Source organism: Diceros bicornis, chromosome 6 (assembly GCF_020826845.1).
Source record: "Diceros bicornis minor isolate mBicDic1 chromosome 6, mDicBic1.mat.cur, whole genome shotgun sequence".
In the NCBI taxonomy this organism is placed as follows: Eukaryota; Metazoa; Chordata; class Mammalia; order Perissodactyla; family Rhinocerotidae; genus Diceros; species Diceros bicornis.
In genome coordinates, this window is record NC_080745.1 from 18,944,510 (window position 1) to 18,960,300 (window position 15,791).

General features: G+C 43.1%; 1 protein-coding gene across 1 annotated transcript; it reads left to right on the plus strand.

Moving 5' to 3' along the window:
• The first annotated feature begins 822 nt into the window (after positions 1–822).
• ZP4 (zona pellucida glycoprotein 4) lies at positions 823–7,883 on the plus strand. Its single transcript, XM_058542952.1, has 12 exons — positions 823–1,000; positions 1,289–1,410; positions 1,491–1,593; positions 2,598–2,747; positions 3,494–3,681; positions 4,224–4,321; positions 5,213–5,343; positions 5,530–5,719; positions 5,796–5,943; positions 6,262–6,340; positions 7,395–7,511; positions 7,739–7,883. The coding sequence occupies exons 1-12, from the start codon at positions 823–825 to the stop codon at positions 7,840–7,842; spliced, it is 1,608 nt and encodes a 535-aa protein (XP_058398935.1). The 3' UTR covers positions 7,843–7,883.
• Positions 7,884–15,791: the final 7,908 nt, after the last annotated feature.

Below are 15,791 nucleotides of genomic sequence, written 5' to 3' on the forward strand. Positions count from 1 at the left end.
ATAATTCACATTTTCACCCAGATTTTCACCACATTTCTCCCCTGTATGGGAGCCCAATAGGACAACTACGGCAAATGAAAGCTTTGAAATCTGCCAGGAAAAGACTCTTGTGGCGCAATTCTCTCTTAGAACCAGGGAAAGGTTCTAAGTCAACTTTTCTCAGAAATCAAGTTTAAATTCTGGAATTTCAAGTCAGCATCCGACTGTGCAGTGACTTCTCGTGAAACCTTAGAACCAGTGGAGAAAGTGACAAGGGTCCTTGAAGGCCCCGACAACGTTGACTGAACACTCTTTACTTGGCAAAGCACTGTGCCAGACAGTTGACATAGAAGATCTCACTGAATCCTCCAGAACACTCCTGCCAGGAGATATTATGCCAAACTTACAGATGAGAAAACCAAGATTCTGAGAAGTGGTAACTTACCCAGATCATATAACTCATAAGCGGCCAAGCTGGGATTCACACCCAATTATGCAAGAATCTAGAGGAAGCTCTTCTGAGGTCAATAAGCTAGTAAAATAAGTGCTACTCCGAGCAATCTTGAGGAAGCTCTTGTAGCTAAAAGGCACCACATTTTTCCTGGGCTCTGAAGACCACTCGGATTGCAATGTTTAAAGTAACGCAGCTGCAGACTGTGGCCTAAAGTGAATGAAGCTGGAGGAATCACCCTTTCCAAAGGAGTCCCACCTGCATGTTACACAGATGTGCACCTGAAACCAGCTTTCCTTCTGTATATAAGGAAACCTCCCGGAGCACAGGGAGCACTGGCTCTTGGCAAAGAGAGTACAGGACTACGGCCAGTGGAGGCTCCTAGTGGCACTATGTGGCTACTGCAGTCCCTCTTGCTCTATTTTTCATTGTCTCTTGCTTTGAGTGGCCAGCATAAACCCGGGGCACCAGATTATCCTGGTGTACTCCATTGTGGACTACAGAGCTTTCAGTTCACTGTAAACCTTCTCAGCCAGGAGACAGCAACTCCTCTTGCACTAATAGCTTGGGGTGAGTTTGATGACTCAGCTGGCTTAGCCAGGCAATTGTATGTTTCCTCCACTGCCTAAAGCTACCCTCTGGCTTCCTGTCCTGACCCTTTCCCCCTTTGGTAAGCTCTGCAGCTTCTCTCTATAGAATGAATCATCTAAAATATATCACTTCTGCATCTGATTCCCCTCTTGTTTTTCTCTCTTAGCAGCTGTCCCTTGGGGTCTAATGGTAAAGCTAGCTGTCCTTTCCCAGCACTGCTGAACTTGGGGACTGACCACATGTGCTTTTTGCCCCCCCGCCCCCCAGACAACCGTGGGATGCCACGCAGGCTGCAGAATGACTCGGACTGTGGCACCTGGGTGAGGGAGGGCCCAGGCAGCTCCGTGGTGTTAGAAGCATCCTACAGAGGCTGCTATGTCACCGAGTGGGTGAGTAGGACCCAATCATCGGGAACACTGAGACACCTCATGCCGTACCCAGGTTGACTCCCCAGGGCCTGTCTCTCCAGGACTCGCACTACATCATGCCCGTAGGAGTGGAAAGAACAGATGCGGCGGGACACAGGACAGTTACAAAGATGGAGCTGCTCAAGTGTCCTATGGCTCTTCCAGGTAAGGGCTGGAAAATTCCAGGCTCTGAGTGGTGTCAAGCTGCCTGGAAGATGCCCTGGGGCCTCTCCTACCTGCTCTGAACAGTGCCACCTGACACTCATGAAGGATTGTCTTCCAACTCACATCTCTACAGGCCAACTTTGGGATAACTATCACCTGAGAGATTACTCAGCGCCAAGGCCCCGTGGGGAGTGCTTCACACCTCCCTCCCTAGTCTTAACCCAGTGCTGTAAGAATGATTGCTGCTCCCCAGGAGCAAGCTTGACCAAGGGCCCCTCACTAGTGGGTGGCAGAGCTGGGGTTCAAACAAGAATTGGCCCAAGAGCAGGAACTCCTCGGTCTTGAGAAGAATAGAGCAGGAAGCAGAAGCTATCAAGGAGACTTGGCAAATGCCTCCAAGAAGCGGACTGTGTGCTAAGAATAGAGCTCAGCCCCTTCAGCTAGAGGCTACTTGCTTGCTTAACTGGGGAATTAGTAGGAAGTATGATGCCTACCCAACTTCAGCAAGTCTTGCCTTGCAATCTGAGAGCCTACCTCAAAGTCAGAGCAGATTGAAACTTTGTGACTCTTCTCACCTGCCTTGCCACTCAAAATATAGTCTAGAGGGGTAACACTGATCAAATGCAGAATCACAGGCCCCACTCCAGACCTACTGCACCAGAACCTGCATTTCAAAAAGATCCCCAGGCAATTTGTAGTACACTAAGATTGAGAAGCACCTCTAAAGAACAGAAGCAAGGATCCTGACTATAAGGAAAGAGTAAAGGGCCGCACTGCTTCTACTGATCTTGTTGGCATTCTCTTCTTTCAAAAAGTACTGATTCCAGGGGACTCTTGTACAAGGTGATTTAAGTTACTTCCTGAGACTTAATCTCTAGTATATAATATGGACATATCTATTCTAATAATCTAGACATATGGGAATTTTAATGCTTTCTAACAAAATGGTCTTTAAGACTAAACATTTTTACCTAGCTTGATTACTCTCCTCTTCAAAAATCTAGCCCTAAGTGCTCCAAGTGCTGACCTGTGTGACTCTGTGCCAGAGGGGGACAGACTGCCATGTGCTCCTTCACCCATCACTCAAGGAGACTGCACGGAGTTAGGCTGCTGCTACAAGTCTGAGGTGAATTCCTGTTACTATGGAAACACAGGTGAGTTAGTGCATCTTTGAAACCAGAAGAAAAATGCCAGTTATTTGAAACTAAACCTGGAGGAGGGTGATCTTCTCCCACTCCTCAGGCAAATACTGAAGATGACCAAAGGTTGATGCAAAAGCAATGCATCCTAGAACACTTGACCCTAAGTGACAGAGCGTTCTACAGACTTCTGCTGTCTATTCTCCTAGAAACCAAACACAAAGCAAATAACATTCAATGAATTCAAGAAGCTAAGCCTACGTGCAAGATACTAGCTAATTGACAGAAACAACCTATTCCCAAGGAATAGACACTGTGGTGGCTGCTAGTCTAATTACGTGTCTAGAGAGCCTTATTTCAAAAACATTACTTTCTATAGGTCCCAAGTCATGCTCTAAGGTTTTCTAATACAAAAGAACCTCATTGAGCACATATATGCCACACTCGGTTCTAAGGTCTGAATACTAACTGATAAGTAAAACAAAGCAGGTACTGCTATCTGCATTTTACAGATGATGAAGCCGAATCAAAAATGTTATTTTGCTTGAGGTCTCACAACAAGTGGTGAAGATTCAAACCCAGGTGTGCAACCAGAGCCTTGATTAAGCTCTGGACAGCTGGACTTGCTCTGAGGTCACTAGCTGGGAATGCCAACTTCTCAGAGGGAGAATCAAAAATAACTAAATCATTAGACTTTTGTTTAGCTGGCTCAATAACAGGAAAGATGACCTGCCTTCAGCACAGCCACTCTGGTATTTCAGTGACCTCACACTGTACCCAAGATGGCCACTTCTCCATTGCTGTGTCTCGGAATGTGACCTCACCCCCGTTGCTCTTGACTTCTGTGCACTTGGCCTTCAGGAATGACAGTGAATGCAACCCTGTGATGGCAACACACTCCTTTGCCCTATTCCGGTTTCCATTTACTTCCTGTGGTACCACAAGACGGGTGAGAACAATTGACCATGGGCTCTGTTCCTGACTCGAAGTTAGGCAGGAATGTCCCAGTGACTGGTGGGAAAGCTGGAATACTTAGCCGTGAAGGCTACACCTGATTACTGCCTGGTGTGTAGAATAGCCTCTAGGACTGAAAAGAGCATCATCACTGTGAAAGCTGAAAGCTCCCCTGGGCATTCAGCTAAGACTATCACAGCTGCGCTGCAGCAAGGGGCTAGCACTTGCACCAAGCCTAGAAGAGAGGAACAAGTAACGGGTTCCTCCTACCGCACTGCCCTGGGAGTTCAGCTGAGATTGGTGTTCCTGGCTGCCTCGTATGAGTATTCAAAGCCCTTTCCCATTCCTTTGTCCCAAAGTAAGGTGAAGTGATAACTTCCCGGGTTAGTCAATGCCACCTGTCATTGCCTCTGCTCATGGAGCAGAAAAGGCAACATGCAATAGGGTAGCATTGCTGAGTGCTAGATCAAAGCCAGTTCTGAGTGAAGCAGCATCTGGCTAGCAGGAATGACAAGACTACTTTACCCACTCTTCTAGGTCACTGGAGACCAGGCAGTATATGAAAATGAGCTGGTTGCCACTAGGGATGTGAGAACTGGGAGCCGTGGTTCTATCACCCGTGACAGTATCTTCAGGTAAAGTTCTTAGTTAACCTGATCCTGCTTGACCAGAATGACTTCCCTTCCTCCATAAAGCAGGAGTTCTAGGGTAAGTCCTGAATCCGTAAAAGAATGTTTCCTCATGATGACAGAACTGTCTACCACCTTGGTTGTCCAGTCTCGCTGTCCACTATTTGGTTAAGTCTCCCTGCATTGCTGCCACCAACTTGGCCTAAGCCTCAAACTCACCTGGACTTCTTTCATTTAACTGAGTTTTCTCTTTCTCATTTTGGGCTTCGTCCTTCTCCCTCCATGGTCCGTGCTGTAGCAAAAAGAATCTCTTTAAAACCTTGATCAGATAGCATTCTAAAAGCTTTCTCATTGTCTTTCCATCGCTTAAACTTAACATCGTGAGCGTAACCTGCAGGACCCTGCGTGAAACAGCTCCTACTTGCCTCTCCAGCCTGATCTCATCTAACGTTCTCTCACTCCCTCACTCGCTATTCCGCAACCCCAGATTGTCCTTCTATAGGGTCTTCAAAGAACCTCAAACTCTGCTTGCCTCCATACCTGTTCTTTGTCAACTGTTCCTCTCCCTCTTCTCCCTCTCAGTTACTGCTTTTCATCTTCCTTCATATCGATCCCCTGCAAGAACTTCCCTGACGATCCTCTCTACAGAAGGCACTTGTTTCTCACAGTGCCATGTCTGTTTCATGTATGGTTCTTTTATCTCCAACTCACAAACATTGATCCCATTTACATATGGTCTCCAACTAAAATATAGCTCCCACAAGGCCAGGAACCATGCCCATCACGTTTACAAACTTGCTAACACCTAGCACTTAATGGTTCCTCAACCCTTAAAAAATGAAAGGTGGCACGGCTCACTCACCCAAGCTAGCTAGCTAAACTCTTATTTTTCTGCAGGTTCCAAGTCAGCTGTAGCTACTCTGTAAATAGCAATGCCTTCCCGGTTAATGTCCAGGTTTTTACTCTCCCACCACCTCTTCCTGAGACCCAGCCTGGACCCCTCACTCTGGAACTTCGGATTGCCAAAGGTAGGAGCCTCTTGGCTGGAACATTTGGCCTACAGTCTAAGTCCTGTCACTCTTCTGGGCATGAAGACCCTACCTTGGTAACAAGATACTTGCTAGACGTGTTTATGTGGGTGACAGTCGGTCTCAAGCAACCTCGAGGTTCCTAGCTCTGTCGTGACTGCTTCAATTCATTCTGGCCTCTCGCAGATAAACACTACATCTCCTACTACACTGTTGGTGACTACCCAGTGGTGAAGTTACTTCAGGATCCCATTTACGTGGAGGTCTCCATCCGTCACAGAACAGACCCCTACCTAGGGCTGCTCCTACATCAGTGTTGGGCCACACCCAGCACAAACCCCCTGCATCAGCTACAGTGGCCCATGCTGGTAAAGGGGTAAGTGAATTTTTCATGCACCTGTGCTGGAGTCCCTCAAAGAAGCCCATCTTGACCACTGGATATCTTTGCTTAGATGCCCCTACACTGGAGACAATTATCAGACCCAACTGATCCCTGTCCAGAAAGCCTTGGATTTGCCATTTCCCTCTTACTACCGGCGCTTCAGCATCTTCACCTTCAGCTTTGTGGACTCCGTGGCAAAGCGGGCGTTCAAGGGACCGGTATGATGCCTCCTTCCGTGCTCTTCAGCAGGGGTCTGAACCCCCTCATCTCAGAGTTGCTTCCATATCGTACTATTCCTCATCCAAAGCTGCCCTCTAATTTTGGCTGTTGGTATTGCCTCTGAGCAATCCTTGATACCAATGGCATGAGTGACATCTGTCAACTAAATGAGTTCTTTAGTGCTATTGTGATATCAGCTTGGTTTATCAAGATTTTCTGATAACTTTCTCAGCTTCTTCCTGGGGAGATAAAGCAGGTTTGAAGACTTACCATATGATGTGGTGCTATACGATTATCCCAATTCTGTTGGCTCCCAGGTGTATCTGCACTGCAGTGCATCCGTCTGCCAGCCTGCTGGGACACCATCCTGTATGATAACCTGTCCTGTGGCCAGGCGTGAGTATCCAAGTAGTCTATGCCGGAAGAGACAGATTTGAATGAATCTTGAGTCCCAGAGCTAACCTTTTTTAGCCTGTGGGCAAATGACTCAAACTGAAGATTCATGTTATTAATGAGGTTTCTTTAAGTATGTCTATGATGCAGCAGAATAGAAAGATAACTAGCTTCTTAGAATCCCAGGGCTTCTAAATATAAGCTATAAATCCTCAAGTAACTCTCAACCTTAGCTTTTTACATACAAATTTTGATTAAGCTAGGAGTCAAACTGGTTCATGGCCTACATATGGCTCAATATAACAACATTTATATCTGGATAGTTCACAAATGTAGACTTCTATACCTGCTTGAAGGCAGATCTGGCAACATGGCCTGAAGATCTACAGGTGGAATATGATCACGGACTTCGAGCATGTGCTCTAGTTGGTCAGGCCCAATGTTCCTAAAGTGTGTGTCTGTACCCGTGCGCAGTCATGTGCCTCTACCTGGTCCACTAATATTTACCTGTCCACCCATGAATTAAATGGGATTCATGACCACTGAAGCTTTAAGTCCCTTCTGGCAAAAAAACTCATAGTATTTCTCATAACTGTCATTTAATATACTAAATATATAGCATCTAACCCCAATGGTATATAATTTTAAAGAACTAAAACTTTTTGACTTTTCCAAGGTCCCACAACCTGCAATAGAAATAGGATTCAAACAGAGCTCTGCTGTTACTGTCTTACCAGTTACCTTTGTATCATAGGAAAAAGGTCTTAGTATTAACATGCTACCATCCAAGTATCCTTTTTAGGAAAGGATGGCAGTTTGGAGATAGTCTGACATCATAATCTCCATTCCCAAATTCTGGTGAAACTGAGGTAACTGTTAGATATGAAATCTCAGAATTTCTTCTTTGTATTAACACGCTAATGAGGTTTTCCTAAGGCACAGAGTAGAGCTGTACGTGCCACAGGACCTGGCCTTTGTGTTAGACTCGCTTCCTAACCACCCCCACCACATGTGCAAAACAGTTCTAACAAATCCTTAGCTCTCTTCTCTCCAACAGGAAGAAGAAGCTCTGACATCCACTTTCAGAACAGCACTGCTAGCATTTCTAGCAAGGGTCCCATGATTCTACTCCAAGCCACAAAGGACTCTTTGGAAAAGCTCCATAAATACTCAAGTGAGTTGGAGAAGACCTAGCTAGCTACCCGAAGCCCCATACCTGAACCACTAGTCAAACCAAGTGACTTCCTCACCCCTACTTTCTATCCCTTAATGATATAATCAATGTGAACCACAAAAGGAATTGACTAGCTTGTTTTTCTTATGGGTGGAGATTGCCAGTCTTTATCAGGATACAGAATCACTTGGTTTCAGTATACACTAACCTACTTCTCCATCCTACAGATTCTCCTGTTGACTCCCAAGCTCTCTGGATGGCAGGCTTTTCTGGGACCTTAATCATTGGAGCCTTGTTAGTGTCCTACTTGGCTATCAGGAAATGGAAATGAGTTCCTCAGACCAAATGTGTTAATAAAACCAGATTGCACTACCAACCTGTGCCCAGCTTCTTATTTAAAAGGTAAAAGGTTAACTTCTTTAGTTCATCTGCTGTTGGCATCTCATCTTTCCAGCTTAGGGTGGTATTTTACCTGAGAAGAAAAACCTTATACCTCATCTTTCTACTTCAGCCTTTCTATCTTCTGAATAGAACAACATTTCAGTAGAATTTCATAGTTGGTTGACAACTCAAGCGGTATACACAAGGACTAAATATCTCAGACTTAGCAGAGATTTTTACAGGCTCAAGGGATATAGAACAAAACTTTTCCACAAGATTGATCAAACTAAGTTAGAACTAGTCTAGAGCTAGTTATGGTTCTCAAACTTGAGTGTATACCAGGATCGAAGGAGGGCTGATGAAGAGAGATTCCTGGCCTGCCTGCTAGCATTTCTGATTCAGTAGGTCTCGGCTGAGGCTTAAAAACCTGCATTTCTAACCACTCCTCAGGTGATACTGGTCTTCCCATTCCAAGCATCACACTTTGAAAACCAATGTCTAGACCAATGACTGAAAGGAGGTACCTGATCATGGATTGGTCAACTGGAGGTGGTTTGATCCAAAGAGGCTTAGTTTTAGCCAGAACCGACAAGTAATTTCCTAGTTTAGTAGGTCTTAAGACTAGTAGAAAAATGGGGGAAGAATGAATCATGGTGACTTCTCAAGGTAAATGTCCTGCACAAAGAACTCTCTAGTAACTAACACTGTTGGTCATACTCCGGGAATAGTCTACTTTCCCATGGTGGGGCTCTGAAAGTAATTCTGGTTAAGTAAGGTTTCCTCATTCATCTTCAAGGAGTAACTTCTAGGTCACTTGACACTTCAAAGTAGATAGTGTTAATCTTGCTTCTTAAACAGCAGCTGAGTAGTCAAGCACCCCACTTCAAACTGCTTCTAAGTAGGAAAAAAATTTCCTTAATCAATTGACAGAGATAGTATATGCTTTTCATGTGACAAACTCTCCTAGATGCTTGATGACACATCTGAGCCTGAAAATCTGATAAGGTGGCTATTCATCCCTGATATCCAGGATTTGGGCCAGAGAGAGGTCAAATAACTTACCCAGTGTCACTTGGCCAACTAATGGTAGAGCAGGAACAGGAACTTACGTCTGATTCCAGAACTTGTTTTCTTAACTCCGTATTGTACTGAAAATACTCAGATCTTCAGTGGGACAAATTCCCAGTGGTGCATAGATTCAGCTTGACAAAAGTTTTTCTGAGGCTTGCCTGTCTGCCTGATAATTGGGAGATGTGGCTAAATTGGATGCCTAGAGCAAAGGTCTATGACTATTGACTGCCTTCTAGTGTGCTCAAGGCCAAATCTTTTAAAGGGAAGAGCAATGGTCTTTGCATTGGTGATACTGGTTAATGTGGTCATTAAACAACTTAAATGTAACTGTAGTTCACCTGGGCAATCGGGAATAGATGATATTCATTTTAATTGTATTTAACCTGCATCTAAAATATTATCTCTTTTATACAACAAAAATTTGAGATTTATTCTTTTTAATGCCCAGCGTATATTTATAGCAAATCTCAATTTGCAAGTTGAATAGTAGCTAGAAATACTGCATTTTTAGGTCTTAAGATTTACAGTTGTAAAACTAGATTCACATACCCAAATTGTTCCAAACATAAGTTTTCCAGTAGCTGAACAGACTAGCTGTTCTTAAATTAATTAAAATTCTTATACTAGCCACGTTTCAAGTATCTATAACCACGTCTGGCTAGGAGCTACTCCAGTGAGGAGCTACAGCATAACTAAAGTCCCTAAATTCAAACATGTATGGACATGCTATGTGACGGGCATTATACTATGCATTGGGAGTAAAGCAACAAAAACCAGGAAAGCTTCCCCAGTAACTAGGGCAGACAAATGTCAGGTAATAAATAAGGAAAAAGTCAAGTAAAGAATGACTGGGAGAAGGGAATTGCCAAGTCACATCTCACCCTTCCTGTGAGAAAACTAAATGGATATGGTCATGAGCGCTTGGCCTACCCTTCTAAAAGAAAGCAGGTGTGTGGGTCATCTAAATGAAACTAATTTGATAAGCCAGGTGTCTGGGTTTACAGCAGAGAAAGGAAGGCTTCTCTACCAGAGTGCCTGGCATGTAGATTATTTACTCAGTGTTGACTTGCCTTTTGGGGGAGGCTGGGGGGCTGGTAGGGTGGCAACACCTATACTAATACTGGATCCAACCGAAGAAAAAAAGTCCTGATGCTTAAGCCTTGACCTAGAACCTGCCAGGTTATCTCTAGCAGGGCTTCTCAGGCTGATGATATCAGTGTTCTGTGAACCTCCAAAGGATCTAAAAACTTATTTCCCAAACATATTTGACCATGGAACCTCTTTTCAGAGAATCTTACGGGAGTAGCGTTCTACATAACATACTTTTGTAGACCTAGAGTGTTTCTGCTTTCCTAACCAGGGAATCCTTAATTGGAACTTAGCCTGCTCAAGAAGGAGAAAGGAATATTGCAGGGAGAAATTATTACAATGTATCTCTGAGTTGAAAAGGCCCTGGCCAAAATTAGGTAGTTTGAAGTTGAATCACTGCTGTAAAGTGAAATATCAGTTGGGACCATTAACTTGAATAGCTTATTAATATATATAGTCTCTTAGCTAAATTGGAAACTTTATTATCCCCAGAGGCTTCTTCTTAAAGTTATACTATTTCTTGGCACTTGTCTAATTTTAAGTAATCTTTTTCTAGTAGCTTCTTATAAAAGACTTATATCACCACCCCAAACTCTTGCCTATCTTTACCATATCGTCCAAATTTAGCAAAACTGATTTCTAGTTAACTCTTTACCCTCTGATTAAAGGATTGTTCAAATCCAACCAGAATAATGTAATTCGTTCTTGTATATTTTGGGTTTTTCCTGGATAAAATCATCGCTGGTTTTATTTCTTTGTGTGCTGTCACTAATTTGTAGAATATTCATGTGATAACGTAGCTTCCTATTCTAATATGGAGTGGGGGCTCTCTAGGCCTACTGCACAGCTGATAGCCTAAGATTTCCCTTCAATGTCTTCCCTTTCTCATAGGAGGAATCCCAGGTCATGTCCCTTCGTTCATTACCTAGCTCTAGTGGCATATACCATTTTGTATCAATTGATACAAATTTTGTATCAAATTGATAGATACAAAATTTGTATCAATTTGAGAAAGAATGATGCACAAGGCAAACTTTGAGAACTTGTGTATCTGCAAGTATCTTTCTCCCCTGCCCCCACCACTGCCTCTTGACAGTTTAGCTAGGTACCAAATCACAGGTGAGGAATCGCCTAGTCTCTAATTTGAAGATATTGCTCTATTGATCTCCAGCTTTCAATGTTGCAGTCTGACATTCTGATTTCTGATCCCGTATATAGTGTCCTGTCCTTGGATATTTCATATGCTTTGGAACTTAGAATATTCTCTATCATCATTCTAAGAGTTCTTGGGTCTTTTATTTGTGCTTGACTGATGGAAAAGAATTTCAATCTAGAAGGTGCATGGCTTTCAACTTGCAGAAAAGTTCTTATTTCTGATTTACTTTTCTGAAATTCTGAAATAATAATTCTTCTTCCTTGTTTTTCTGGAATTCTTAATTGGCTATTAAACCACCTAGTTAATATCATTTCTTTACCTTTTGCGTATCTTTGGGTTTCTAGTTCTTCAAAGTCTGTTCTTAAAAAAAATACTTCCATAGTACTTTTTTATTCTGTCCTTTTTATAGTTTCCTACTACCATTTAGATACACTCTCAAAAGGATAAGAATAACTAGAGTTTTTACTCCCCTATGGGGTTTATTTACAAATATCAAAATGATATATGTAAACAAAAACGTGAGAAAGGAACATGTGGACCTGCCCCCAACCTCAGAATTAGCACATCACCAAAATAAGCTCTCAGGAAGCTTTCTGCTGACTCTATTCCCCTGACTCATTTCCAGATGAAATGCTCTTAAACTCTTTTCTCACTTTCTGGATTTCTCTTTAGTTTTAACATATGACTTACTGAGACTTACAGAAATATTGTATATTATGATTGTTCATTCAAACACAAATCCAGCATTTTCTTCTCACACCTTTTTTCTTAATTTATTATGTCTTCACATATCAATCTTGCCCATTCACATGAGAAAGTACAAACGCCAATGGGAAGCTCTGTGTGGATGTGAAGACTCAGAAGCTCCAACTTTGGGCCAAAAATTACCAGTGCTCATATTTTGTCCCCATTATGATGGATCTACTTGTTCAAAGCAATACTGGAAGAGTTTATAACACTAAACTCTGTCTTTGAGGGTGAATAACACCCCTAAATTCCAAGAATCACTGGTCCCAGGCCAATGCATCCACTGCCAGGATAGAAGAGGGTAAATCTCCTGGTTATGTGACAAAAGGATCAGGTGTTTAACAGCTTCTGATAATTGTTTTATGCTCTTATTGAGTTGTTATACACATACAGTGAAGTATACAAGGTGTACTAATGTTGTACATGCTGAACTTTTATATGTGTATATACCTGTCTAACCACCACCTGGTCAAAGATAGAACATAAGTAGCATCCCCAGAATGTTTCTTCATTCCTATTCCCAGTCAACACCTCCTAGAGGTGATAACTATTCTGATTTCTATCGCCACAGATTAGTTGTACTTGTTCTTGGACTTCATATAAATCGAATCATATATACTCTTCTGTGTGTGGCCTCTTTGATCTAGTGTCTGAGATCTATCTATCACGTGTCAAAAGTTCTTATGTGCTATATTAAAAATATCAGTTTATCAATTCTCATAGTAATGGGCATTTGAGTTTCCAGTTTGGGGTTATTGGTAATAAAGTTGCTATGAACATTGGTAGCCTTCTCCTTCCTAGTATATAACAACCTTATGTAATCTTCTCCTACTTTGAACTAAACTGGTCCTGTAACAATAGAACACAGTGAAGGTGAGGATGTGACTGCGCCTACGTTATACAAGATTGCACAGCCTCTGCCTCGGCCCTTGGATCACTTGCTCTGGAGAAGCCAGCTGTTATGCCACAGGAAGAATGCTGAAGCAATCCTGTAGAGAGGGACTGAGGACCCCCTAGCCAGCAGCCATGTGAGTGGGCCTCCTTGGAAGTGGATCCCCCAGTCCATATCTGACTGCAACCATATAAAAGACCCTGCACTAGAACCACCCAACTGAGTCACTTCTGAATACCTGCCCTACCAAAACCACGAGAAAAATTATTGTTGTCATAAGTCACTACAGAGCTTCCAGACTAAGACAGACTAGGAAGAAGAACGTGGCCTCCCAGTTCTGAAAAAATTGGCCATGAAAAACCTATGAATAGCAGTGGAGCATTGTCTGATACAATGCTGGAAGGTGAGAGGATGGTACAAAAAAGGGTAGGGTTCTGCACCGCTGTATGCAGGTTGCTACGACTCAGAGTCGGCTTGATGGCACTAATAACAAAGCCACTAAATTTGGGGGTGATTTTTTTAAAGGCACAATAGATAACTAATACAAACATTCCTTAAGTTTTTTTGTGGAGAAGTCATATCTTGGACATCATGGAGTAGAATTGCTCAGTTGTAGGACAAGCGTATGTTTAACTTCATAAGCAACTGCCAAACTGTTTTCCAAACTATTTCTACCATTTTTACATTCATTCTAGCTATGTAAAAGAGGTCTAGTTCTAAATCCCTTAAGGATAGGCACCTATTGTCGGAGGTAAGACAAGCTGTAACCCAGTGTCAGCTCCTCCTCCTTAGGTTACACCTAGTCCAACCTAGATGAGCCCACAGCTGCCTTCTGAGCCCTCTGTGTCATCACTTTAGTTTCTGATGCTGCATAAGTTTGCAACTGCAGGTCCTATTAGACTGCTACCTCCTCAGTGACAGCAAGCTGGGGGGTGGTTGCTGCCTATGTCTAATCAGCCCACAAGCAAGGGAATTTTAAAATAAGACAATGAAACATCCTAGAATTCATAAAAACTATAAGATTGAAAGACAAAACTAACTTTTTCAGAGTCAATGATGATGATTTGCTGGTCACTGACCACTTAGGGATCTAAGAAGTGTTAAGATTCCTTCATTCTGTCACTGTCCAGGGAAATAGAATTTCATCTTATGGCAAAGATGAAGGAAACCCAAAGCAACTGGAAGATGACTGGAAACAGCATCTTGACTTCACCCTCAGGTATTGAAACATTATTTTACTGAATCTTCATATTTGGCTAAATAAACTCCCTTTCATATTAAGAATTGAGGGCCGGCCCCATGGCTTAGCAGTTAAGCGCGCGCATTCCGCTATTGGCGGCCCGGGTTCGGATCCCAGGCGCACACCGATGCACTGCTTCTCCAGCCATGCTGAGGCCGCGTCCCACATACAGCAACTAGAAGGATGTGCAACTATGACATACAACTATCTACTGCGGCTTTGGGGAAAAAAAAAGGAGGCGGATTGGCAATAGATGTTGGCGCAGAGCCGGTCTTCCTCAGCAAAAAGAGGAGGATTAGCCTGGATGTTAGCTCAGAACTGATCTTCCTCACAAAAAAAAAAAGAATTGAAATTAGAGTACTGTATTTCAATAACCAGCAGGAAACTTACTTACATGATCTGGGAACAGGAGAAACAATAGGAAACCAGAAGTTGAACCTGATAACCACAGTGGCCATTCAGGAGGAAGCCTGTTCTTTCTAACAGATAATGTCGGCCCCCGCCACGCCATTCTTCACCCAGAAATTCAGACCAGGATACGAGCTATGTGACTGTTGGCAAAACATTTAATCTCTATGGACTCAACTTTTTCACTTCTGAAATAAGGACTAAATTATCTCTATCTTTTGGCTCATTGAATATTCTTAATCTCCTTCAGTCATTTTCCGTTAGTCCTGATCCCTGGTTCTCCCTTGGAAGTTCTACTTCCTGGACTCCTAGTTCAGTGTTTACACGCTGTGAGCTGGCAGTGTGCTTTCGCGTCTTACAACGCTGCACACTTCTGCCTTCTGAGAGCTAAAGCCTAGTTTTTTTTTTAATAAAAGTCCGAGCAAGCCTTAGTGCAACGGCCACAGGCCAGGGGAGCAGAAGTTAGGTAGTTCTGCCACTTACCAACCTTTTCTCTTCCCACTTTTTCCAAGAAGTATTGCTTTTCCGTCCTTGCTGATATGAAAGGGACTGAAGACATTACCACAGAGAAATGAGTAACCTTTCCCACCACCTCCAAGTAGCCCAGTCAGGTGACAAGAAATGACCAAATCAAGAGAAGTCTCTCCTTTGAAAGTGGGTGGGAAGGGTAGGAGCAGAGAGCAAAGGGCTGACTGTAGAGATTTGTGGTGGTAAAATAAAGAATGGGCTTCAACGATATTGGATAAAATGCATTGGACCTGCCAAATCTTATCTTTTAATCTCAATATAGGAGTAAGAGGTTGGATTATAATAGCCACTGCTTCCTGCTTACTACATGTTCTTATTATGTGCCCAGTCAGTTAATTTAGCCCCTCATCAGTACATAAGCACAGCCCTCTCACAACATTGAATTTATTTTACGTGGGTCAAAAACACCTATGAGGCTAGTTTTCAAAGAAAGCAACTGCTCTGTTACCCTCATAATTACTTGGTCTTATTGTCCTCTGCTGGGTAAACATTAGGGACATGAATGTGAGTGTGGGTATAGGGCAGGGGGAGCAGAGAAGCACCAACCTGGAGAGAGAGACCCATGTGTCTACCAGCCACTATTTCCTCACAACGGCAAAGGGCGCACCCAGGAAGTGGCCCTAAGGCTGATAAGGTGGTTATTGGGAGGTCTGTTTCCTGTTGCCAATCACATGAGTGGTTGTCCTACCCAGACCTTATCTAAATCCAACTTTTATCCAAAAATTTCCCTTGTCCTTGTCTAGGACAAAGGGCCTGGCACAGACCAGG

What these genes read in the sequence shown, in the direction of transcription:
- ZP4 (XM_058542952.1), top strand. Translation starts at nt 823, where the DNA reads ATGTGGCTACTGCAGTCCCTCTTGCTCTATTTTTCATTGTCTCTTGCT. An exon ending in GTGTCCTATGGCTCTTCCAG is followed by an intron (nt 1,594 to 2,597) that starts GTAAGGGCTGGA and finishes TCAAAAATCTAG; the next exon opens with CCCTAAGTGCTCCAAGTGCT. An exon ending in ACCCGTGACAGTATCTTCAG is followed by an intron (nt 4,322 to 5,212) that starts GTAAAGTTCTTA and finishes ATTTTTCTGCAG; the next exon opens with GTTCCAAGTCAGCTGTAGCT.